Raw genomic sequence first — 27,075 nt, 5'->3', positions numbered from 1 at the left:
TTTATTTTCCTCTTTTTTTGTACCATAGACGGTAATGTGTATCCCTAAATGAAGTAAAATACTTTGTGGTTTTCTCATACAATTCTGTAGATTGCTTTTATAGATTTTATAGATAGGTTTTTTTTTCTTCTTGTTCTTCTTTGTTTCAATAATAATAAAAAAATTGATCACAAAAAAGAAAAACTTTACCGTGGCTAAATATAACATGCTTCAGTTCTTTCCCAGCTGCAGAAAACAGTTCATGGTTTGATGTTTTCAGTCACACTCTATACACCGGTTTTCCCCAAGCATTATAGTAGATGCTGTTCTCAGTCAGAACATTGCTCGGCATCAGTTTGAGAATAATAATAGCTAATTTAAAAATTAGCGTATGTTAAATGAATAAAACTATGACTGATATCTGCGTTATTTTCAATTAGATGTAGTTTTTAAAACCTGCTTTTGGTTTTTATTAATAAAAAATGAATTAACTGATTCATTACCAGTGGTAAATGATAATTACTCCCACCTGTTTTGAGATATTGTTTTTTCCAGTGTTTCAAAGTGTAGATATTTAAATACGGCCACATGAAAAAGAAATAAATATTAAAAAATTTAAAAAAATAAACACACAACGAAGAGAACAACTAAAAGTCATGGAGCAAATTGCTTTCCTTGAATTTAATTCTATATTTAATCCGACACACACACCATTCAAAGCCTTTCTTTCACCTTGGTCTTGGTACAGTGTTACTCATTTGCTCCTTCTGTTTCCAGTCATTTTTTAACTCACAGTTACTGGATAATCATACACATGTCCCATATTCTGAACTCACAGATTATAAGCAAATGTCCCAAAACGTCAAAATATTCCTTTAAACCGCTGACCTTAAACTTTTGACTTTAAACTATTGGGGGTAGAGTTACAAGAAGACAATACTTACACTTAGACAATTCTACCACAAATGCAGTGTCTGCTGTGGTTTAGCTGATACCTTCTCAGTGAAATAAGCAAATGATTCATAGATTCAGTATCTGTAAACAAAGCCTTTGTGAGGAATAAGGAAAACAAAAACAGATGGCAAAGAGAAGGAAGAAACTACATCTGGTGGTAAAGGAATCTGTGAAGTAGAAAGCAGGACTGACCAGAGCGAGAACAAGCTTAGGTCTTCCTGTTCATGTAGCCTTAGATTTTACTTGCTTGAGTCAGGTTGTGCTGTAAAGTGAAAGTCACTCATCTGGTTGAGTGTCAAATGTAAAATCCATTAAACTTTTCATGTTTTATGTACTATCATCCATTTGCCTTTGTAATTCATGACCTGCACAAACAAAGCTGAAGACTGCATTCCCTCCTTTATCCAGCTCTCATTTGGAATTTGGCTTGATTTGCTCACTGACTACTTGTTCATTGTTTCATCTCAAATCTCAGTAAAACAAAAAATTAGAAAAAGAAAAACTAAGTTGTATAACATGACTGATGATAAGCACTCCCTAAAGACAACGTTTTGCTCCAGTGAAGGATATAAATAATCAGAGATTAGGAAATATGGAGTTGATGAATTACATTAACAAGATAAAAACATGGCTACTGATGTTTCCGTTAAACCACTGGAGCATGAAGAAAATGACAGAGCGAGGAAAAGGAGACTGATATCAAGAAGTTGTTTTGGTTACGTCCCTCAGGACAGTAAAATAATATAACAGTAAAACAAATGAAGGAAAATTTGGAAGACTGGAGTTGTGTCTTCTTTAACACTCCATCTAACTATATAGATATAATAAATTAAAGGTCTGTAACAGTTAAAAAAAAATCAATGGAGGCAATTAACTTATTTCCCATTAGGTCTATCATCACTGAGTTATTCAGTTCAACTGGGAAATGAATAGCAGATAATGCAGCAATATTAGCCACTGTTATCTGCTCGCATTACATTTTTATAAAATAATGCAGTGGATTGAGACTCCCCCTACTGGTTATGAATTATTATTACAAAAATGTATCAGCAAACAAACACAATTTGCACATTGCATGTTTCCCACACTCAGAACTTTGTGGTTTAATCAAAATTAACACCATGCTGCACCCCGTGCATTCAGAGTTGATTTCTATTCTTCACAGCCCAGTTGTGTTGGCAACATGCCATTCTCTCTTGTAGAAGCTAACAGTGTCCATTATTAGCAAATACACTACATAAAAATTCCAATCAACCCCTCACAGTCCTTCCACTTTACACACACATGCTCTGCCCTGAGATATATCTGAACCCACTGCCAACATTAATTATACTGCTGACCTAGACAATGTGATATAATTTCTTCCTCCAGTTTAAGAGCGGTGCCTCCTCATCAGTATGCCTAATGAGATCCCATGAGAGGTCTTGAGGGTACGACAGCCTGGTGCTCCTCAGGGTTGAGCACGAGAGCTCTGACTGTAGGTTAGAGTATATTTTCTCCAACAGGACTATGCAGTAACCTTCTTTATGTATTTTAATTACTCTGCGGACTGGTCTGGCTTCCTGTCTCAGGCAGATGTATTATAATCTCACATTTACACTTAATGCAATCTAAGAGCTAATTAGTTCAGGTAGTTTATGAAATAGAAAGTGAGTAGGAGCCCCACTAGAATAAGGATTACTGAATAGTTCAAACTGAAACTCACTGAAATATCAAATTAGATTATCTCAACTCATCCGAGTCATATTTAAGAAACATGAGTTCTCAGGTTGGACTATCATACATGTGTAATTTTCTTGTATAGGACATTTGGAAAACATTAAGAAAACAGGAATCTGATTTTCTTTTCTGATTCTCCACAATCCAGCAAGTTCTTTAGTTCACTTAGGTTTATTTGTGGAAAAACATACTTTAAGATGCTTTAACAAGTGTTAAAAATATACTGTGAAGCAGGATGTCTTCATGAAATACATTATATATTATTTTTTCTTTTTACATAGAGCTTATACAAAACCCCACAAACAATTTAAGAACATTTTATAAATAAAGAAAAAGAAAACACTTAAAGGACATTCATTTGTGCCTTCCCTTCCATGGTAAAAATCACATAAGAAATGTTTCAAGGCCCTCTTTAGACACAGTGTAGAGGCAAGAAACTCTTCAGTGAAAATAAACAGAGAAACTATAGTTGGAAATGAAAAAAAAATTCCAATTTTCTAGATTCTTATTACTCCACAGTAAATGAGCTTTTTAACGTGTTGAAAATGATTAGTTTCCTGGGCCAGGTTTCTCTTGTTTCAGCTCTGTCTCAGCTGCCTTCTTACTGAGGGGTGCAGCGGTAGCTCATTCTTCATTTTATTTCATCTTCATTACATATGTATGAATATATGGTTTTTAATTTAAATAAATTAAAAAATATATAACAATTACTGAAAACCATTAAAGAATACAAATGTAGGTACAGAGAGAATTAAATCTAAAGAGAAAGTTATGCAAACCTGTGGCTTATCCCACTTTTAAAATCTGGCCTTGAGCAGCATTGGTTGTTATTCCCCAGTTAAACTTCAAGCAGACTTAAACAGAGCTTAACCCCAAAAGCTATAAGAAATACAAATGTGAAAACAAGAGAGGGCAGAAGTGCATCAGTGTTTCTTTACATAAGAAAATTTACATTAGTTTCTTGGCTGCTTTCCTTTTCGAGTCACAATTTCAGAAAAGAAACAGGGAATGGTTCCCATGTGCAGCTCAGCTAAACAGGGAAGCACAGTCAGATAATCCAGTCAGTTCTTCAGCAACTAGAAATATGGCATTCAGAACAAATGTAATTTTTCACAGATTTTCTTTTTTCATCCAGTGTTACAACTTTCAAATCCCTTTTTATCAGGAAGATGATTTCACACATTCCAGTTTCATCAGGAATCCGCCGCAGGCAGCGACTTAACTTCATCTGTAACATGAACTTTGTAGCAGGCGAAGAAATACGAGCTGTAGGTGACTGACGGGTGAAAAGTGTGCTTGTCTTCACAGACAGACACATCTAGCATCCAGGACTCGCTGTTCTTTGTTTTCATATGAAATTAATGGATTTATAAGAGTTCTGCTTCATCTTCGTCATCCTCAGACCCCGATGGTCCCTGCCGAACTTCTTCGTACCACTTGTTTGTTAGGGTCTTCATCTGGATCCTGCCACGTAACAGGTCCTGTAAAAGAATGCAGGAACACGCATAAAGTACAGAAATGACTACATGATGTGGATAAATATCACAGAACCTGAGCTAAAGTAGCCCAGAAAGGAGATTAAACATAATATAGCTCCTAATATTTTCTTTTTATCAAGACCGAGATTATTATTGAAGGGAAAAAAAAGTCATTGTGTCAGTTCAGCCAAGCTCAAAACTTCTCCTGCTGTCACTTTAGATAAACCTGCACCAGTTATTTTGGAAGAAATTATTATTACAAATGCTCAAATTTAAGACATTTACTGAAATTCCCAGTTTACAGGTGAGCTCTGATGAGGCAACATGAAAGAACACTTTAAAGACTCATTTTCAAAACTGCAAAAAACATCCTTTTCAGGTACAAACAGACATGACTGAGTGGGGAATTTACTCAGACTGCAGGTGGAAATAAAACCTTCCGTTGTTTCTCTTACAATTTTTAAAGTTGCAGGACTGGATTTATGTACGAGACTGAATAGAAGGTCTTGGATAGCTTTAGTAAGCTGTTAAACTATTTTAACAAAAGATGAACAACGTGTGACATTTTACACCTTTAATGCAGTAATAATTCCAAGTGATCATTTTACTATGATGTAATCTGTTATTGTTGTGGAGGAATTTCTCTCCACTCTTCTTTATAAAGTTCTTTTGGTTCATTGAGGACTGTTGACATTTACACACAACTCCCTTAAGGTCCCATTAATGTCTGGTTGGGCAATTTAAAAAAAAAAATATTTACAATTTTATTTTCTTTATTGATTAATCCTGATGTTGATCACAATATAGAATTTGATTATGCTGTCAATTTGCACACGTGTGTAACAACATACTTATTTCCATATGCATTGACAGTTATACTTCTGTTTAAATTATATATATATCATGACATACAGCAACACAATAAGTTCCCTATAACTATCTCACTCACATTCACAGTTTTGTCAGCTGCCAGGCTGATAACTTCTACTTAGACTGTCCTCATTTTTGAAGTGAGCTCGCAGAAATTATTTGGTTTATCTGTGGATACAGAGGGTTTGACAGCAATGGAAGAAATTGGTATTTGGAAAACATAAAATCACAAATATAAATAGTTATTAAGGATAACATCAGTTAATTTTCAGTCTCTGCCCTGCTTTTGTGTTTCCTACCATTCCAAAAAGCTATACTTGTTTATTCTAACTGTACTGACACAAACTTTAACATTTAATATGCCAACAGAGTCTGAGATGTAGCTCTGGTTTATTTATTTTTCATATCCATTTCTACGGGTATTGCACAGTTGGACCTTGGAGTGAACTTGCTAGGACATCCACAAGTAATTAGCAAGTGTCTTCAGTGTTTTCCGTTGTGAACAGCCTCTCTCACTGTAGAATAAAATGACCTTATAATCCTTCCCAGAATGATGGACAGCAGTAGTTGCTTCACTAAGATACACATCTTAATGATCCAGTCCAGCAAACTGCCAAAACCTCAGCTCTTTCAGTGGTGCTCACACTTGCTGATGATTTACTGACAATATTATATTTGCAGCATCTGGCTGCTGCTTAACTCTCAGTTCATATAAAAGCAGTAAGGGTGTAGTTTTGTTAAATAAAGTGTTATTAGTTTTTCATCTGAGGATGCTTTCAGCTGGTTTTAAGATCTGGGAGGGATCAGATATATATTTTTATTAACTATGTCCTCAAAAGAAGGTGGACTTTCTTTTACCAAGATAATCATATGGACTTTTGGAACCAAATACTGACTATTGGTTCAGTCAGTCAGTAATATACCCCACATCCAGTTACTTGCTCAAGAAATGTAAAAAGAGGGTTTGTTACAAAACTGCTTTTTGTTGCCCCTGTTTTTAAACAAAGTCAGTTTAGTGGTTCATAACAGACATTGTTAGGAAAGATTTACATTTTAGTGTTCCGTTGACATGTTATTTTTACTTTAGCAGATTATCTGTTGGGTATGTTTACTGATAAAACTAAAACAACAGATGAGAGGACAAGAGCAGTATAAATAAAAGAATAATATAACTTGTGTAGTTTTGGTTTTTACACCCACAACTTGTATGGCAGTGAAAACAACGGTACTTATTCTGGCACCATGCTGGCAGTTGGTGGCATTTTTATATAAATAAACACACATGTAAACATAACAGCATAAAGGTCATGTGCATACATGTTATGGTAATTCCACCAACTTGATAACTTAATTGGCTTTACTCTGAACACAAGGACTATACACTGATTAGGCACAAGGTTTAAGACACTGACAGGTGAACATTATTGATCATTTGATTAAATCTTTTGCTAGGAAACCCGATGCAACATCCACATTAGCCAGAAAGAGTCTGATCCACAACTCGCTGGACCATGAGGGTCGGCTGAAGGCATCTTAGGAGATCTCGATACCAGACCCCAAGAGGTCCCAATTCCAGATTCTGACCAGTCAAAGCTTTCCGACACGACCAGGAGACCTACATCCTCTTAGAAAGTTGGTTCTTCTGTTACAGCTGATGTGTCTTAATGGTTATTTGTCTTGTGTTTTGTGTCTCAAATAAAATAAACTGTAACTTCATCTGTTCATCTTCTGTTTTGCTGCTTTTGTATGTCCAACAACACAATGCTGCAGGCTTTACTCCTGCTTTCAATGTTCATTAAATCTCAGTGCAAATAGTAAGTTATCAGACTTAAATAAGTTTCATAAATTTACAACCACTCTTATTTGCACAAGAGCTGCTCCAGAAGACATTCTGCATTAGCACAAAAAGACGCAATTCAGTGAAGTTGTTTTTCTTCCATGCAGACATCAATGCAGCGCTTTATTTCCAGAGTCAGAAAAGGGGCTGCCAATATCTAGTAAACGCTGTCGTACATCTGAGAACAAATTAAATCACAGTCACAGATGACAGTGACAGCTTCAAGCCTTCATCATCTTCAACAAAGGGGTAATCCACCATGCGGTTGCTATGCTTAGGTGACAGCAAAGCAGTACGAATGAAAAACAATGAAACATGCTTAAGGGATTGGGAGCAATAACATGTGACCTTAAACGTGACACAGGATTTCTCCCCCTGTCCCTCTTACCTCCTGAGTAAGTCTGCGGGTGAAGAAGGGGTTAAGGTATTTAGCATCAAGCCACATGAAGCCCTTCAGATCTTGTCTCTGGTAGATGTGAGCCTCATACTCCTCTTCTGTCAGTTCTGATAGATGCTCTGACTCTATGGTGTTACCCTGAAGAGAAAAGATGAGGTGATGAGAGTACTCAGACAAACAACAAAGTAAAAGGAAAGAAGCTAAAAGAAAAACAAAAAGATGTAGTGAAAGGGAAGAGGGGTGAATTCGGGGAAATTTTAAATCACTGGACAACAGCGAGAGTGGGGAAGCAAAACAGAACCGTAAGAAAAAAATGAGGGTTTAGCTGCTGGTACCTCCAGGCGTAGTTTTCAGAAAACATCAAGCATGCAAATGCTGTATGCATAAGTCATACAGACACTGCCACAAGCTGTCAGTGGCCCCAGTGGTAGGATGTATTTCAGAAGAATGACCCACTATCTAGTGTTAGAGCCAGCCGAGTAAGCTGAAATATTAAACACAATAGCTTTTTTATAGTGTCTGGGAAATTGTATCAGTGCCATCTGTTAAAGAGAACATCTGTGTGAGGAGAGTGCTTTGCTCTGCATCGACTCTCTCAAAGCACAATCAACCCTTTGATGTTTCCCTCTCTCTGAAAATAGTCTGATGGCACAGCTAGTAACACTGCAGAAAAAAAACTGCCTCTGAGTTGTGGCAGAGGGTGCCATCCATTACCATTTTCTGTGTTTTGCTGAGATTGACATCCTTCTTGTTCTTACGCCTTGACTGGCTATCTTCAATGTCCATGATGCGGATGAGTGGCATGGTTCCACCCCCAAGTAGGAGGATGGTAAAGAGCACAATAATGATGGTGGTTGTGCCAATTAGCTGCCGCTTCTCAATAGGTTCCAGGCCCAAATGAAGGCTCAAGGCATATGGAATAGCACCACGCAGGCCTGGTGGGGAAAAAAAAAGGCACAATGCGTAATTAAAACCTAAATGTTAGCGGGTTAGCGCTTTTTCTTGTCCTGTCTTCAAACTTCTTGCTGACTGGCCACATGCAGAGACTTGCAGTCAGTGTCTTTTCCTGCTGCAGCGGTACAACTGCTGTAATCAGGAGAGAGCCGGTTTATTAAAATGAAGAGACGATTTCTGTCTTGCACTTAAAGAAGAAAAAGAAACATTTCTCTTTGTCAAAACCCATGCAAATGGGCAGAAAATTGTCATTTTCTGATGGGAAACTGCTTCCAAGTGACAACGATAAACGTAGTTTATATATATATATATATATATATATATATATATATATATATACATATATATGTATGCGTTAAATAGTACTTTCCACAAAATTAGGAGATATATAAAAATACTACTTTCATTTCTTCCCCAAAGACATAAATGCACTCTATGAGGGGACCATCGCGAGCATTCATGGCCAGCTAACTGTCCAATATTCTCAAAAAATGATAACTGAATGGGTTACTGTGTCATCTCACCACTGAACCACATGATGAACATCATTTTAGGCGTGATCTTGTGATCCCTGAAAAAGTTCAGCAGAAAGGACAGAGGGAAGATATTCACCGCTCGGCCGAGAAGAACCAGGACCTAGAAAAAGAATGATAGTTGTCAAATCCGAGTAAAGACAGTAAGTGTGACTCACCTTCTGCTTTGTTCTAACAACTAAATGAAAAGCACTTACAATGCACCAGATGACAAAAGAGATTTCAAATTTATGTGGGAAGCTGAAGATGGAGAGACCAAGGAAGGCGAACACGCATGTCTCTGGAAAGAGAAGTTTAAAATAGCGTTGAAACTTTCCAAAGAAGTTAAAAGAAAGTGGAAACGGAGAATTCACTCACCACACATGAAGGCCACTGTGCGCAGTGTGTGCTGCATGAGGATTTGGGTGACAGGAGACAGGTTGTTATGGGTGTAGTGAGACATGACGATCCCCGCAAAAAGAATAGACATTATTCCTGTAGGTGAAGAGAGTTAGGTGGGAGGTGGGGGTCAGTGGGAAATGCAAGCATACTACATTCTAGTTACTTCTCAATAAGGATCTGTGTCTGTTCATGTCTACACCCACCAGACAGCTGGATTCCCTCAGCCAGGCCGTAGGGAAGATATGCGAAAATGATCATCATGCCAAACTCCAGTGAAGGCGTCTTCCTCAGGTCAAAGTGTTTCAGAAACTGATCGATGAGTTAGGGAATTTTAAGACCAAACCGGGAATTACAAAAACACATATTGCAAACAAACATGCATGTTCAGTAAGTTAGTCTGGATACAACAGCTGAAATAAGTCCAGTGAGAGTTCCTAGTGCAGCAGAACCAAAGAACATTTTAAGGAAATAACCCAGTGCTTGCAAAAAGGTCTCCCAGCCTGTTACCATGGAGTTGTCAGAGCGTGAAAAACAACCCTCGGCTGTGCTGAAGGACAAAAGAAAAAAAAAAAAAGATAGAAAAATTATTACACATTCTGTGCTGTAATACCAACATCTAACACTAGGGGGCAGAAACACTCCATCACTGAAAGTATGAGAGAGAGAGAGAGAGAGAGAGAGAGAGAGAGAGAGAGAGAGAGAGAGAGAGAGAGAGAGAGAGAGAGAGAGAGAGAGAGGAACACTATAAATGCAAATCTTGACAAAACAAATCAGCTTTAATTCATTTCACAATTTCATTGAATTCAATGAGTGGAAACAGGATATAAAAAATAAATAACTAAAAAAAAGAATGTCATACGAAACAAATGTAGAATTAATCTCAGCTAAATATTTTATATGTACTCTGTTAGTTCTCCCAACTGAGTCTGGCAGAAATTATAATGAAATACTAGTTTTCAAGAAATTGTAATCACTCTAATAATGCAATTGGGCAAATAAGTATGAAAAGGAACAAAACTCCATATTTTCTATATTTTTCTTATTGTGAATTATCTGGATTGTGCACTCCTCTATAGTCCCTACACACTGTACTTTACACTCTGAGTTCTGTGTTTTAAATATCTTTTTGTGCCTGTAGTACTGTGCTTGTAGTATTTCATTCTGGAGGGTCTGGCAGCTTTTATCTGTTTTCTTGGTTCAGCTTTTGTTCTACTGGTGTTTTTAGGGTATATTTTTTAATTTACTTTTTCTTATTGCAACTGTATTTAACTTTCTTCTATCTTTTTGGTTCTTATTAAAAAAATAATAATAAAACAAAAAAAATACAACTCCTTGGTTTACTTTTATATTTTTTCATGTTCTGAGTTTTTGTCATGTTTTTGGTTTATGTTCTTGGTTTTTGGTGTTTAGGGTCATGGTCTGTGTTTTCTTTTGGTTTCAGTCACTTCACCTGTGTCTAGTTTGTCCTTCAGTGTATTTAAATCCTTTGGTTTCAGTTCCTGCTTGCCAGTCCATTGCTGTCAGTGATGTTTGATGCCAAGGTTTGTTACTTTTCATGTCTTAGTCCATGCCATGTTGGAGTTTTGCCACCTATGCCTTTTGTTTTTATTTATTTATTTTTTAATTAAAGCCTTTACCCTGAACCGGTCTGCCTCCTCTTGCCTTGTGTGCCTGCATTTGAGTCCTCATGTCAACAGCTTCCTGTCACCTACTGATTAATTCCTTTGTGTTTCCCTTTTTTTTAAGATTACAATCATTGATAAATAAGTACCACAGACCATTTAAATCCTATTCATAATAATAATTATCCTCACAAACTGCCAGACAACATAGAATAATGTGATTGTAATGTTTACTTACAAGCTCCCAAGAAAAGGAATTAGACATATGGTTGTTATAAGCAACTGAGCCAAACTGTTAGGTAGCCTTCTAAAAAAGCCACTCCGTGAGGTGCTAACAAACAAACTGCCAGGCCTGTTCAGAGTATCTATTATTCATGCTGTCATTTACCCTACAGGGGGTTGCAGACACTTGATATGACTTTAGACGTTTAACTGGCAGTGAAGAATTAGGCAGCAGTAAAGTAAACACAAAGACAGCAGACAGACTGAGTGAACTGTCCACTTCTGAGAAACTTGTTTTTCTTGAATAGAAACAATAATAATACACAACACAGGTATACAGTGTCTAGTGATGTGTGTGTACCTGTATAAACTAAACATTACGAGCAAGTTGAGTTTTTAGTGTGCCACAGATACTCATCTGTTCATGATATTTTTCCAGCATTTGGACTTATAATTTTCCAGATGATGAGATAAACATTACTAGCATATAAAACTAGGTATCAATGAGGTGATGTTGACATTTTTCCATACAAAACAACATAAATTGTTTGTTTCAGTGTTCAGTGTAATGTATAATTTACACAAAACCAGGTAAGGAACAAGAGTTCAGATGCCTGCCTACACCAGCCTACCTATCCCATCTTCACAGTCCTGAGGAATTCGCTTTTATCTATAAAAGTTTTACTGTACTAAAGCAAACAATAAAACCATGATGGGTTATAACAATACCTCACAAGGTCAGACAATTAAATCAGTATAAAGCTGCAAACATCCTTACATTTTTATCAAAAAGAAGACCTGGTATGGAGAATAAACTTTTCAAGTCCAAAAACTAGATTATAAATATAATAGTTGTCCATTCCAGCTAAAGTTCAGTGTATTTTCAACCGTGAATTAGTTTCCAGGTGAGCTAATTTATGGAAGTTAAGTCTACATAAAGTTTTTATTTTGTTGTTTTTTGCCATATTTAATGTTAATTTTATCAAGCTTCCTTTTAAACTACTTAATCAGTTTTAAACACCACAGATTCTGGCTGCTGCTGATGTTGTTTTTATGTTTTTTTCTATTTTTATTTATGATCTGATGCAACGTAATTTCAATCTGCACTGCATCTCTGGACTGGTGTTTAAATAATAAAAAAATATTGACTCTCAGAAGTTAGAACATGGGGTGTGATTCACACTTACGAAATACTTTAACAACATTATTCATGCCTAATGGCTGGAAATGTGACAATCTGTCACAGGATCACACACAACCGATTCTACTGACTTCCATTTGAAAAGTTGAACTTTTGTCAAGTTCAGCTGCAAGCATCACTAGACAAGCAATGGCCCACAAGTTGGGAAGTTGATGTCCTATTTGAAGTGACAGAAGCATGACTGTTGAAACCTGAAACACGTACACATACATGTAAATCCTGCCAAAAAACAGGTGTCCACATTACAAATTCTTTCTTGGTAAAGATACACTGGGGATTACGTCATTTCAGTTTCTCATCCAAAGGAAAGAAAAAAAGTAATAAGGAAAGAAAGTGGGCTCCTTCTGGCACACAGATCACCAGGAAATATTTTATCCAACACTTCCATCTAAATACAAGTTAAGAAGGGCATTGTAATCATTGTGTGTATTCATGTATGAGTTTGCCATGCCTATCTGTGCATGCAAAATTTTGGTGACAGAGGTTCTCTGTGTCTAAGTTTTTCTTTCACACTGACTTTGCATGTCATCTTCAGTGCTGCTGGTGGTAAAAGCCTGGGTCCACATCATGCACGGAGTGTGCTATGTAAACTATACAAGGCATGATGGAGTGGGACAGAGAGTGGACAGAGATTCTTACTTGGTTAGGACAATGGAGACGGCGTCATTGAGGATGCTCTCACCAAATACCAGCATGTTGAGGACTGGGTCAACGTTGAGAGCATTAAATATGGCAATAGTGGCTACAGGGTCCACAGCTGAGATTAGAGAGCCAAAGGCAAAGCTACATCATGGAGGAAGGGATTGAGACAGAGAAAAAACACTTAATTTAACAGCAACATTTTTACAGGCAGTTACAGTTTCAAATGATCACATGCAGGAGAAGCAGAACAAAACAGCACATCAAACAGGTTTTGCAACTTGAAGGAAGTAAACAAATCCATTCCAAAGAGATTATATGGCAGAGTGAAAATTCAATTATTGTAGGTGAAGGGGAAACAGAGTTATGCAAAAGTATCTGAGGTCTGTGGGCGGAAATGAGTGCTTATTTGTAGGATGTTTGGAGGGACAAATCCAGGACTGTTTTTTGGAATTTCCCTACAAAAAAAATACAATCAGCTCTTTCTTAGCCCATGCCCTGAATTCCACTGCAAATGTTAGTACAATCTTCTGAGTACTTTCTGACAAATCCTACAAACAAGAACTAAAACATACAGATAAATGGGATTTTTTTTGCTAGGAAGAAATGTGAACAGGTAAACGCCCTGCTTCAAAACAAGACTCACACCCATGCTCACTCTGGGTTTATACATGTGATCATCTGTGCACAAGGTCCCGCCTAAAAACACATGGGTGTGGAGTTAACCGTTGTGTTTGTGTAAGCTACCTCTGGCAGCCAGATTATCCTGCTGTCTGGAATTTGCTAACAGATAAATTATTTAGCTCAGGAGGACTTAGTTTACAGTGGACTGTCTGTGTCAGTGGGCGGATGCAAGTATGGAATACCATTATCCAATTTCCTTCTAAGTTGGTGCAGAAGGAAAGCTTTTGGTGCTTTTTTGGGGGTTGGGAATATCTAAATCAAATGAATAGCTGGAGAATAACACCACCACTCACCTATCAGTCATGGTCATCTTGTAGATCACATCAGCCTGAGATAAAATAGAACAAAAAACAAAGACACGCATAAGATCTCAAAGACACCAACACTGATGGACAGTAAAGAGTCCACAAAGCAATTAAAGTTATAATAGCAGTACATTACTGAAAAAACTTAATATTCCTTGTATCAACTTGCTGTTCCTAGAAAAGTATGCCTATTTCTATAGAAGACAGACTTGCTGGATGAGATCCTCACCTGACCAAGGAAATAGATACCTCCTCCAACTATGAAGGCAGAGATGGCAGTGCCAATAACAGCAAAGAGGGTGATGGAGCCAATATTCTGGAAGAAGTTGCCCTGGACACACACAGACACAGCTCAAATTCAGACTTAACAGCATGCCATGAAAAATCACATAGTTACATAACATGTTGCCAGCCTGAAACAGAAAATTAGGGCACAGTTGAGTTTGAATGACAAAATCCCAATTTCACTTTAAACATAGTAAATGATAAATAATAAATTAATAAAAAAAAACAGAACCTTTTTAGGAGTGCTTGAAATAACAAACTGTATGTAAAAAATGGACACAGCCATAATGACATAATGTGCTGTGGACTGCTGTTATTAAACCTTAGTCCTTATATACTGGACGGTCTGAGGAGGAGCTGGAATTGCCTGGGTGGAACCCACGGGAATCCAGAATGCTAATACTCTAGCAAGACATGGCTGTGTTAGTAGCCCCAGTTCGAGTCATGTCCCGCATTGCTTTCCACGTTATTTTAAATTGCACCATAATTTAAAAAATAATCCTGCTGTACTGAAGATGAAATCAGACTAGCAACTTCAACCAGAAACTTACTCATGCTCATATGAGAAACTACTGGAGTTGCCTCCTTCTTGCTATTAGAAAGAAAACCGTCTGAAATCACATCAAACCAGGTTTAAGCAAATATTCTGCCATACCTTGTGTAAAGAATATCCAGACTCAAAGATGATAGGCGGCAGAAGCAAAAGGAAGAACATGTTGGGCCGGAACATTTCTTCCTCCTTTAAAAGAAGGAAAAAGACAGAGTGACACATACTTCAGTTTTAAATTAAACTAAAGTGGACAGGTGACAGACACTAATCTTGATTTGGACTTGTAGACTAACCATTAATAACAAAGTGATGACTTAAAGGGAACACATCACGTTCCTCTAAGTGTGAAGCTGGGAGAAATGCAAGCATTTACGGTAGATGCTGCTTTAGAAAATTGAAGGAAATAAATGTGAATGCTGATTATTCCTTGTAGAGAAAAATGCCTGAGCTGTTGCAGGCCTTCATCTTACTAAACTAACTCCAGTATGACAGTATATGCAGATGTCAGGTGCTTGCCAGGGGGCATACCTGCCAACCAGCCTACCATTCATACATGCATTCTGACTCCATTACATTTTCAAAACAGACGTGAATCCTGGAATATCGTTTTGTTTTTTTTCCCCCCTTCAGCTCTGAGTTTCTCATTCATTCACAGACATGCACGCATAGTATCCCAGTGACCAGTGCTCTGTGATTATATCAGCAGTATAATGAAATCATTGTTGCTTCTCAGCTAAATGGGCCAGCCTTGCAGATCAGGCACTGGCATCTTGTGCCAATGTCCTACACTCTGCTCTGGTGTGCGTGATGCACCATGTGTTCCTGTAGTAGCCATGGGAGTGGGAGTTCTGTGCATAGTCTATAGTAATAATGTAAAAATTAAATACACACTGCATTAGTGAACAATCGTGTGGGAGTACTTCATTTCTGGTAAAGGCTGCAGTTGTTTCTGTCTAAAAGATAGAAGAAGGCCGGTCATGTTTGCTCCTCCCGCTTAACAATCTCACTCTTTGTACTATGAGAGCCAGTTTTGACAGCTGGTAGAGCATGAATCTCAACCTCACAAACAGCTGGGAATGAACATAATTACTTCCACATTTCCTAAAAAGTACTGAAACAGCTTAAGTGCAGCTAAGAGTTGAAGCCAAGTTGGAGACATGATTTAATCTTTTGGATTTATAGTAAGTTTTTTTTATCTAACTATTCATTCATGACAAATAGTGATAATGGACATGACTAATGTAAAATTAGAGCTGATGAGACAACAACACAGGACACTTTTTACTATAAAGGTTGTAATTTTAGCTCTAACGAAACAGTGTTATGGCTAAAAGCCCTTAAAAACAGGTCAAGCATAAAGGACAGCCTATAGAGGGTTTATGTTGAGTTAAAAGGCATTGCTCTTTCTTACTTAGTCTAATAATGCATTTAAATTTCAGGAAAAGTGGGCCAACTAACGCTTCCAGGTAACCAGAGTTGATGTTACTACCATGACATTCATCTCCAGCAGAAATCTACCTTTCAGTCCAGCTTAACACTTTAGATACAGTAAGGTATGCCATGCATGCACTACGATATGACATCTACAGCTGTACTTCTAAACACATGGATGCACATGTTCCGCTGTCACATATAATGTCCACTGAAGTGATGGAAAATCCAAGCTGCCTTTTCACACACACATCTAAACAAGCTAATATAAAACAACATGAAGCAGGAATCATCTGGACATTTTAGAAGTTAAGGGGAAAAAGGGGTATAAAGAAAGTGTTTGGTAGTTCTAAGATGCACCACTAATTAAAACTATTAATAAATATACTTGTGCTGAAAGACTAACCACAAGACTCTGAGTCAGAATGTAATGGACTGATCTGAACTATTGGGAAAGCTGGTGAGTGAGCAATAATAATGAGATTTCACAAACACTGATATATTAATAGACAGCAGAAAAAAAATAAGAGAAGGGAAGATGAAATGAATAAACTCAAAGAGCAGAGGACTGGTATATTCTTTAGAAGTGCTGAGACAGAGGTAGAACTAAATGAATAAAGATGAATGCCAAAGATGAAGGGAACACACTTAAAAAAGAGCCAAGAGATAACAGAAAAAAATATGAGTGGGACTGCTGGAGAGAACATCGTTCAGAGTACAAGCTCCCTGGAGGCTCGGCTTTGACAGCCAGTGACATCACCACATGGGAAAAAGGCCCCTGAAACCACAATTAAAACTTTTCTCCGTGTGTCAGTCTCTCTCCCTCTGTGGCGAGGGAGACATCTATTAAAAGTATGCGCTGCCCTTTGGGGCTTAAAACACACCGCTGCAGCCACAGAGGGAAAAATGATGAGCCCAGATATTATAGTGCAGACTAGAACAATTTAACAGAGAGAACACAAAATTATTATCTGGGGTGTAAATATATTCACCTGTTTAACTCTGCCTGTGCTTTGCCTAAGAGACCTGTTCCTGCTAGCGTGTTACTTTGTACCAGCGAGCTATTTCTTCTCCAATCTGTGTCACAGCACAGGGGAGAAATGGGCAGATGAGAGAAAAGGAAAAGCAGTAACAAGTACCAGAAAAGCACATAAAGGAAAGGCTTCTGTTCATTAGTTGGAGTGTAGAAGGAGAGCTGGTTAAATAAAGGCTGGTAGTAGCGTGTGGAATTTTTATTTTATTTTCTTTTTTTAACAAATATACCCATTTCCAAATGTATTTTATACCTTCTAGTTTAGTCCTTTGTTCTTTCTAAATATTTCACTCATGCTACATGATAAATAAATGAATAAATACATATATAAATTAAATTAAATTAAATTAAATAACTTTTTAAACACATACGTCTAAATTCCAGCTTGTTTTGATGAAAACTAGTTTGGAGCTAAATTTCTCAGCTTATGGGCTGAAAAGATGTATTATATGTGTTTGAGTGATCACATACAGGTTATTATTAATCAAGGACATTGAAATATTTAGCTGGAGCCGATTACTGAGGGCTGCTATAAGATGCTTGATCTCTGTGCATTCACCTATTTTGTGAACTAATTAACTAAATCATCAGAGTAAACCAAGAGCTCTGTGTCATCATAACACACAGAGAAGACCATCCACCCCAAAGACATGTTAAACAGCTTTCACATGGCATGTGGTATGGATTTAGATCGCCATGGGGGTAGAGAACCAAGCCAGGGAGGAGGACACGGGGAAGTCTGAATCCAAGTTTGGTGGCAGCGGCAAGGCGACAGAAAAGATATCCAGGAAGTGGATATTTTTCTTGCTGCAGACTTGGATGCAGGATGAATCTGTCAAGTTGTCAGTGGAAAGGCAAGGGGTTACTTTTACTGATGAGGAGGAGGAAATGAGCAGCAGCTCAGATGGTGTGGGCTTGTAACATCCACAGGCCAGGACAGGAGCTCAGGGACTTTAGGTCTGGAAGCTGCACCTGCACAATGATCATTTCAAGATCTCTGTCAGCCTGACTATAAAGCAATGAGACTCACAAAAAGGAGAACCAACTTAAGGCATCCAGTCACATATAATTTCTGCTAATTTCCTGCTTTATGCATTTGAATTGTATTGATCTTCCAGATTTCCTAAGGTTGGACACATTAATACTCTATATTGTCTGTATTAACCTCATTTTAACTTCAGTGCAGTTCGCATGGATGATGTGGAAGAAATTTTATTTGTTATACTCCATAAATTATATTATAATCACACCTAGAATCATTTTCTTTAATATATACATTTATTACACTGATCATTCAACATTTTATCCATTGTGCATTGTTCATCGTGTTCTCTTCTGTTCTGCTTAGAATTCACTAAATGGACATAGTGACCAAAAATCTCCCGTCTCCTCAGAACTCTGATAGCGGGTGCAGGTTGGTACTCGTAAAGACGCAGGTCTGGAACAAAGCTTAACTCTTCGAAGAAAACACAGGTTGTTTACGACACCAATCTACAGATTTACGCACCCACTCCAGATTCTGAGGACAGGGAGGGATCCATCTAGCAGAGTCCTCGCCTGACTTCTTGCAAGTCAGACGACTACTCCCACTTACTTACAAGTAAATGTTTTTGTTCATTTTCCTATAATAAACTTTGTTATACTTGGTAATGAATTATTCTGCAACAATGACAAGCGAGATGTTGAACTGCATCCAGTTAAACGCAGCACAGATTGTAACAGTAATGTCACAGATAGACACATGTTGAGAAACACACACTAAAGCTGCTGCAGGAGGTGCGGTGAGGGCTGCTATCTACTTCCAAATCTATTCATAAAATGTATTGTGGGATGTAAAAACTAATCTGGTTTGATTAGAGACAATGAGAAGTATCATAAAAGCATTCAGATGTAGAGCCATAGTTAAGCTGTTTATTTAAGATCAGTGTGCTCTCCTCACAATAGAAATACCAAGAGAAAAACATGGGAGAAACAAAGGGCGGATGGGGCTATTTAAACCAACAAATAATCAGAACAAAGGGAGACTCTAAACAAGAGTTATGAAATTTAATAAAAAACAAAACTAACTTTACTTTTCACTGGAAAAGAACAACAAAAAGCCTCTCTTAGTAGCCTCCATCAGTCAACAATGTAGGTAGTTAAAAATTATACATATACAATGTAAACAAAAGACCAGTTAGGTTTTACTAAGTGACTAATAAATGATTACAGCACCACACCTCGGTACACAGGACAGAAGAGAATTATTATAGACATAAGATAGAGAGGTGCACACACTATTTCACAGCCATACCGAAAGACGGTTTGAATGAGCAGGCCGAAGAGAAGAAGCCGAACAGAAGGCAGGTACAGACAGCAGCCATTCCTGGAGGAGTGCTCAACCACTAATATTTACATATAAAGATAACACATTATGACACAACACTATGGGCAATGAAGAGGACCGTATGTCTGAGACTCATTAGTAAGTTAGTCACGACTCATTACCAGTGAACTCGAAACTGGTTCATTAACTGGTTCATCTATAATTTTTGGAGCCAACGTCATTAGCAGCATGTTATCTGCAAATACAAATCAACTGACATTGATCCATCAGTCAATACACTCTTCACATGCATGTATATTGACATACAGTATATAAAATTTACACTGACTTTCTAGAATTGTACTTTACAAACTGGTTAGCAACATACAGTGAAGCTACCGCTGGACGAACTATGGTATGAGAGATTTCTAAATCAACTCATCAGAGCGTATATTAGCATAATAATACAACAACTTAGTCTTTAGTTTGGAGCTACAAATGAAGGCAGAAGATTGAGGGTAAAAAAAATGTGTGTACAAGTCCACCCATGACAGGATGTTGCTGCCTAAAGGGTTTGTACAATCTTGATGGTTTTGTAGGGCAGGCCTAAAGGCTTGACAGATCAGCCAAGTGGGTGAACTTCAGACGCAACGTAGTTCAAGACTGAGATGATCCCAAAATTAAAGTTACATAAACATTTGGCAAAAAAATCAAGAAACATGAAGGTATGATGGTCCCATTTGATCAGGGAGAACAGATACTTCTATTTATTGTGATAGTGGTTAAATATTGACCAGTAATAAAAAAGAAAAAAGAAAGATTAGCAGTTGCAAAAATAAAAGGCTGACAGAATCAATTTTGCCACTGGCTGCGTTACTCACTGAGCACGCTGCGTGATGCAACCTCCTCTTAGAGGCTGTCTCAAAAACAAATAGGTCAGATGTGATGGATTTTTCATGATAACTTGGGTTTTTTAATTCACTAAAAGCCTATGAACCATTCAGCATGTCCATCCTCATGCTTGTGTATATCATAGTGCAACTTTACAATATTGTAATCCATGTTTTTCATTAAGCAATAATGGAATAACCCTTCATGAAGCCATAGCCTTCTAACCAGACAGTTGAGCAGACCTGGCTTCTGAAAATTAAAACACAGAAGTAGAGATGGTCGTCTGGAGGTTCACAGGAAGAGGCTATGTGGGGTGAGGGGCCGCAGGGGCTCTGGTTACTTGTGCCGATGACTCAGCAACACCCTGGGGCCCCCAAGCTAAAAAACAATGCAACCCTGTGTGCAAGAAACATTGACACAACCTGTCCTCTTTTTCTCCCTTCCCACTCTCTCTAGATTCCTCCCTCTACCTCACTTGTTCATTCGTTCTCCGTCTAACTGGCAGGGAATGAGGAATGTTAATTAAAGGCTGTGAGAACAGAAAAAAAGGGGCTCATGGGAAACGATAGCAAGCAAAAAATGATGTGTGTCACTATGAGGAAACAACGTGGACATAGTGAGATAAGACTTGCGACAGAGCAGCAGGGAAATTAATGACGAACCAAAAAAAGATCTGAAAGGAGAGATAAACAAATACAGCACAGGGGCTACAGATGTTTATTTGGTTTGAGTGGGTGGGGGTTTCCCAGGAAATGAGCAGAGTGGCAAACTGTGTCATTAAACTGGGAAAAGTTATTACATTCTGCTGCCCTCTTTACTACAGCGCTTCGCTTTATTCTTTTTAAATATCCCCGTGCTTTTGGTGTGTGCATTGTTTGGTGTTTGCATGAAGCTACTTTAATTCATGGTAAACTAATCCAATGAACTTGAACTTAGTACCTTAAAGAGTAAATGTGTGAATAGAACAAAGGACATTTTGATCAGGTTGTTAACAAAGAGACAATCTATACCTTCCAGTTGGCCAGTTCCTGGAACTCAATGATCTTAATGAAGCCTCCCATTAGAATCCCTGAAAAGGTGGAGAGACATCCAACATAAGACAAATAAATAAATATTTCAAAACCCTCATTCATGAAATTTTCAATGCATGTACACACAAATGATTTTATTTAAATAAAAGGATGCCTAGTAAATTTCCAGCACCTGCATTCAAGGATATATTTTATATAAAGAGTTAAAAAATGTTATTGTCTGAGTTTTGTCTTTGAAAAAAATCCCTTTGGGCATTCAGCCCTGTTACTACAGATCCCTGCAGAACATTCAATTAAAAGAAAAACAAAGCTGTGTAAAGGGCAAATGGGGGAGAAAGAAACAGGAACAGAGATGATAAAAAAATAAATTAAATATAAGCCTGAAAGCAATGTGCAAGACTCTGAGATATTGTGAGATGAACAGGGATAAAGCAGGGAAAAAATTGACAATGCAGAGATGGTAAAGAGGAAGAGGAGAGAAAGGAAAAACAGCCCTTCCTGATTTGTAGGCAGACAGTTATCTCTCCACAACAGAGTACTTTGCTCCAAACACTGATACAAATGCTATCTCACATGAAACATGCTGGCCATGCAAGAGGAAAAGCCAATCAGGGTCAAGACGGATGAAGGGGGACAATGGAGGGAATTAAAGGACGAGGTAACTTGAGGTGACCTGACAGAAGAACCACAGCTCTATTTCAGGATATAGATTTTTTTTTTTTTTCCCTTTTCAAATCACAAGGTATTCCTGGATTCTTAAAAGCTGCAAATTACATCCTTGAGTTAGGCTCTGCTCAGAAACACATTTGTTAAAGTCACAAAAGTAGTCAGTAAAGGACTAGAATTTACTAGATGAGCTACCAGCTTGAAGATGCAACACGTTTATTTTCTCTGTGCTTCCTTATCACACTGCAAAGTACAACAAAAGAGCAAAGTTCCACCTTGCAGAAGCTGTGTGAAAAGATGTCACAACAGTGAGTGGGTCTAAAACTGTTCCAGCATTTAAACACATCCTGAGATGCTCTCAAGTATAGCAACATGGTAAATTCATTTGTGTACTGAGCAGAGTGTTACATAAGCAGTACTCACCAAGGGACACAACAGCCACACTTTCAGGAAGAAAATGCAGCTTAAACTTGATAAGCAGGTGCACCAATATGATGCAGATACCTGAGAGGGGGAAAGAGGTAAAAGACAGCTGAATGAATATTCCTGACAAATGCATCTTAGTTTAAAAAATTGTGTTGTATCTTCTCAGATCAAGCCCAAAATACCCCAGCATTATATGGCGCTTCATTTGTTTTAGGCTTCTCTCATTTAGTTGACTGCAGATGGGAAAGGGATGAAGAAATATTATCTGCCTCTAATCTAATTTGCTTTAATTCCAAATTCAAATTCCTCTAACTAAAATGTGCAAAGGTGTTCATATACACTTGTGCTATGGCTACAGAGCAACTACAAAAAACTTATAGTTCTTATGACAACAGGCAGCTGTGTAAATCGATGAAGTAAAGCCATGTCACTGCATGTTAGCATACTTAAGATAAAAAAAACTACAATCACAACAAAGTAAACAGGTTTAAAAAAAGCAGCAAATGGGTCTTAGACATTGTGCATGTGAAGTGAAACTAGCAAGGACTGACTGATAAAATCTTGTGTTGTTGTGGGGGTAGATGTTAAACTGTGGCCAAATTAAGGTATGCGTAAGCATGGAAGGGAGAGGCAGGAAGTGCTTTTTGGGCCTGTGGTCTCTACATCGCACTCTGAGATGGCTCTCATTTACTGCCCTTCGATTAGCTTTTTAGATTAGGCATTAGCTTTAGAATACAAATGCATTCGCTTTTACTGCTAGCAGGTTCCTTGCAACTAATCTACAGTTAAATGTTGGGCTTAAACTTAGCAGAGCTCTTAGATCCAAAGATTCTGGTCAACTAGTCCAGACCAGAGTCCAGACTAAACATGGAGAAGCAGCATTTAGCTGTTATGCTGCAAACAAGTGGAACAAACTGCCAGTGGAGATTAAACTTTCCCCAAATGTAGACATTTTTAAATCCAGGTTAAAAACATTTCTTTTCTCATGCGCCTATGCATGAAATTTGCGTGTTAACTTTTTAACTTATCTTGCTTTTAATCATTTTAATGTAATTTATTATTTTATTGTAATTATGTGTTGATGCCTTTTATATTTCTAAATATCTGTAATGTCTTTGTTTTATGTAAAGCACTTTGAATTGTCCTGTATATGAAATGTGCTATACAAATAAACTGCCTTGCCTTAATACAAAATAATATTTAGCCTTTAAACTTACTTTGGGACAGTAACCTAGTGTGCAAAATGGGCACTTGATGTGTCAGCTGTAGCACTCTAACTTTACAATGCTTAACCAAATCTTATCCTTTACCCTCTTCCACCACCATCCACAAAGTTAGTTTCATGAAACAGCAAAGTGGCTGAATATTTGTCCTCTATTAGCAGCAGTATGAGAGTTTAGTTTTACTTATTGTCTTAACCACAGTGAGTATATCTCTAGTTATGTATTCTGATTTGATTACAATCTCCTTTGAAAACTATTCTCAAAACATGAAAGGTAAATGTCAACAGCAGCACAGAGTTGTTCAGAAAACACAACAGAAGAAAGACACCTTAATTTGACACCAAAAATCAATAAAGTTAATAACAACCAATAACGAGCAGGCTGAAGAATATGGTCAGCCCACTGGACTGCTCTTCCTCTTGAGCTTTGACCCCTGTCTGCACGGGAAGAATTGGCTTCGGGGTTGGGGGTGCTGGTGTAGTAGGCTTGGTGGCGGTTGTTGTAGAGTGGAGGGTCTCATTGTTAAAGACTTCAGTGGTGTCATTGGACTTGCTGCAAAAAAAGACAAACAAAAATCAGAAACAAAGGCCTGTTGGTGTGTGGTAAATAGATTGTTTTGTCATACTGTTATTAAGTGTTTACCACTTTTAGTTCATTCTTTCAAGCAAAAACTTGCAAGTCAGAAAAAATAAATATACTGAAGGTAAGAAATAAATTAGGGTACATAGTCTTCAATCTTTGTGTTAAAAAGTAGCATTTATTAATGCCCTACATGTGACAAATTTAAACTGAATAACAGCAGCAAATATATTGATTTGGATGCGTCTCATTAATCTTTTTACACTGTTTAACTTCTTGAAGCTGTTGACTGATTTCGTTTTATCGCATATAAGACAACGATGCAATTGAAAACTTATAAATCTGACTTTTTGGGGTATAATAACAATTAAGGTTGCTAAATATACATACTAAATTTATGTTTAAGCAACGAAAATGAAAATATGCGGAGAGGTAGGATGATGACGTGTCTTTAATCTGTTCGTCAAAGGCAATATATGTGACATAATGAAATTACTTAGAAAATTCATGCTAGCTAATGCAAAGAATGAGTAGTAAAATATTGTGTTAGCTCGAACCTGACAGACTGTCCATCCTTCTTTGAGTCGTTTGAATCAGGTTCATAAACTTTGTCATCATTTTCAATTTTCTCCTTGGTTTTATCTGGAGTTTTTTCCTGTACACTCCCCTGTTTGCTCTCGGCTCTTTCGTGCAGGTTCAACCTGTTTTCCCTCTCGGATCGCTCTGACACGCACAGATTTACGAAAAACAACAAGAGGGACAAAGACAAAACTTTAAGGCAAACACCTCTCATCCTTAATTTGATTACGTTAAACCCGAAAGCTATACAATCTAATAAAAAAAACTGAGTGTTTCATATCCACATCTGCGTGTATATGTTGACAAGACGCCACTTCCTGGTAAAGGTTTTGCCGGGACTTGTAGTTTTTAGTTTATTTTATGGCTGGGAATTAAAGAGGGGTTGACAAAGACAGACGATGTAAATGTGGTTTTTCTTGCATAAAATGTTTTATATATCTTATAATCGTTTTAGCTGACTAAGTTATCGACATATATCAGAAAGGTCGACACTTACAGTGATTTATTTTTACTCAATTTCCCACAAGCCAGTGTAATTAAGCGTCAATCCTCCGTTTGCAGTTTATGTTGCATTCAATGGCCACTGCAAACTCTATACAAAACAACAATAACAACAACAACAACAACAATAATAATAATAATAATAATAATAATAATAATAATACACTTTTTAAAAGACTGGATTTTTTAAGTTGGTATCTGGTTTATGTCTGAACACAGGCAACAGTATTCCACCTCACTTTAAACGACGGCAGGTTACACGAAACTTTTTTTTAGCTCTTTAAACATGGGACAAAGATCGTTTATAATTTACCCCATTTTGTGTGTGCGTGCGTGTGTGTGTGTGTGTGTGTGTGTTTATTCATTTATTTATTTATCCAGTTAGAAAAGGTGACCCCTTATTTGAGATTCTCATTTTGTTTTATCTTCACATTGCTTGTTAAATGTACATCTAAATGCATATAAGTAAGTAAGTAAATAAGTAAATGTTTATTTATATAGCACCTTTCAAGATAAAATCACAAAGTGCTTAACAATAAGATAAAACACTAAATAACAGTAATACAGACAGAATAAAAACAAATAAAACTAAGTTAAAAAAAAACCATGCTGACTTACTGCAACCGTTTCATTACAAATCTACACTTTTTTTTTTTTTTTTTTTTTTTTTTTTAGGGGGGGGTACATACGCAGCAAACACACACACGCTAAGATAAATAAATAGCTAATAATGGGAAATAACAACGCGTTTGGGACCATCTCCAAAACATCGTGTAATAAAACTGTTTTACTTTTAAATCATCCTGTAAGACAAATTTAAACGTTTTATTCCTTTGGAAAATATAATCGTATAGTTTTATTTATTTATTTCAATAAAAGTCGTTAATCAGATACATTAGAATTACTTAGAGTATTTACCATGTGACTCCTGTTAAGCTAAGTAGCTACTTTATTCTATATGCCTATACCGTTTTGACTAAGTGAATCAGGGGACTTCATTCGAGTGTTTTTGGATCTGGGTACGTTCAACGTTTAGCACGTACGTGTTTTGTCGGTTTGGAGCTGCCGTTAACGCCTACTCGAGGTACTGCTTTTTTTTCTTTTTTTTTCTGTGCAGAGGGACAGCTCCATTCATAGGGCTGGGCAGGCAGGCAAGGCGCAGGAGCGGCAGGGACACCATCAGCGACGAAGTGTGGAACCTAAAAGATGGTTTCTCACTGACAACACCAGGCCACTTCAATCCGCACTGTCTTTACTAGCCATTTCTACATCGGACATCCCTTTTACTTAAATCGAAACCATCTTTCCAGGAATGGAAATCGAGTGTCTCGGTTGATGACTGGAGGTCCCATCCTTTTTGTCGACCTGCCGCGGAAATAGACTGACTTCCTAGCTGCCTGTCTCACCGCTGCCGCAGACCCTACCACTCCACTCGGCTCATTTATTTCAGACAGTCCGCAGACGACAGGCTTTGGCATCTGGACATATCAGAACGGGTCTGTCGCAGTAAATAAGGAAACGTGCTGTGTGCTTTTGCTGCCTGTATGATGCCGACACATTTGCGGTTCCGGAGAAGGTCATTCCTTGGGCTTTTATTCCTTTTTTCACTGTCCACCTCGGCATTGTATTTCATCTATTCCGCCCCCGGAATCGGTAAGTCGGTTCAAATGAATCCTTTCGTTCTTAATTGGCAGACATAGGGATGAAGTAAGGCTGTGTGTATGGGCCGTTAGGTCATGTGTGACAGTACGACCATGCGCCTCTGCTTAGCCGTGGTATCACCAGTCGGTGATGAGACTC

General features: G+C 37.6%; 2 protein-coding genes across 2 annotated transcripts in view; one reads left to right on the top strand and one right to left on the bottom strand.

Moving 5' to 3' along the window:
- Window positions 1-2,804: 2,804 nt before the first annotated feature.
- slc9a8 (solute carrier family 9 member 8) lies at window positions 2,805-25,082 on the bottom strand. The gene is made up of 16 exons (XM_042003993.1): window positions 24,753-25,082; window positions 23,984-24,168; window positions 22,391-22,471; window positions 21,281-21,339; window positions 14,716-14,799; window positions 14,005-14,106; window positions 13,764-13,798; window positions 12,787-12,930; window positions 9,508-9,649; window positions 9,306-9,411; window positions 9,079-9,195; window positions 8,919-9,001; window positions 8,713-8,824; window positions 7,949-8,169; window positions 7,226-7,372; window positions 2,805-4,133 (listed from the first exon to the last, which is right to left on the bottom strand). Exons 1-16 carry the CDS (start codon window positions 24,986-24,988, stop codon window positions 4,020-4,022), a joined length of 1,968 nt encoding a protein of 655 aa, XP_041859927.1. The 5' UTR covers window positions 24,989-25,082; the 3' UTR covers window positions 2,805-4,019.
- A 1,321-nt stretch (window positions 25,083-26,403) lies between these two features.
- The window catches only part of b4galt5 (UDP-Gal:betaGlcNAc beta 1,4- galactosyltransferase, polypeptide 5), a 29,697-nt gene continuing 29,025 nt past the window's right edge, over window positions 26,404-27,075 (top strand). Inside the window, exon 1 of the mRNA XM_042004012.1 lies at window positions 26,404-26,928. Within this exon, the coding sequence (XP_041859946.1) occupies window positions 26,820-26,928 (109 nt within the window). The 5' untranslated portion in view covers window positions 26,404-26,819. The remainder of the gene's footprint in view (window positions 26,929-27,075) is intronic.

Source organism: Melanotaenia boesemani, chromosome 13, assembly GCF_017639745.1.
Source record: "Melanotaenia boesemani isolate fMelBoe1 chromosome 13, fMelBoe1.pri, whole genome shotgun sequence".
Classification (NCBI taxonomy): Eukaryota; Metazoa; Chordata; class Actinopteri; order Atheriniformes; family Melanotaeniidae; genus Melanotaenia; species Melanotaenia boesemani.
This window is presented reverse-complemented; position numbering and strand designations above follow the sequence as displayed.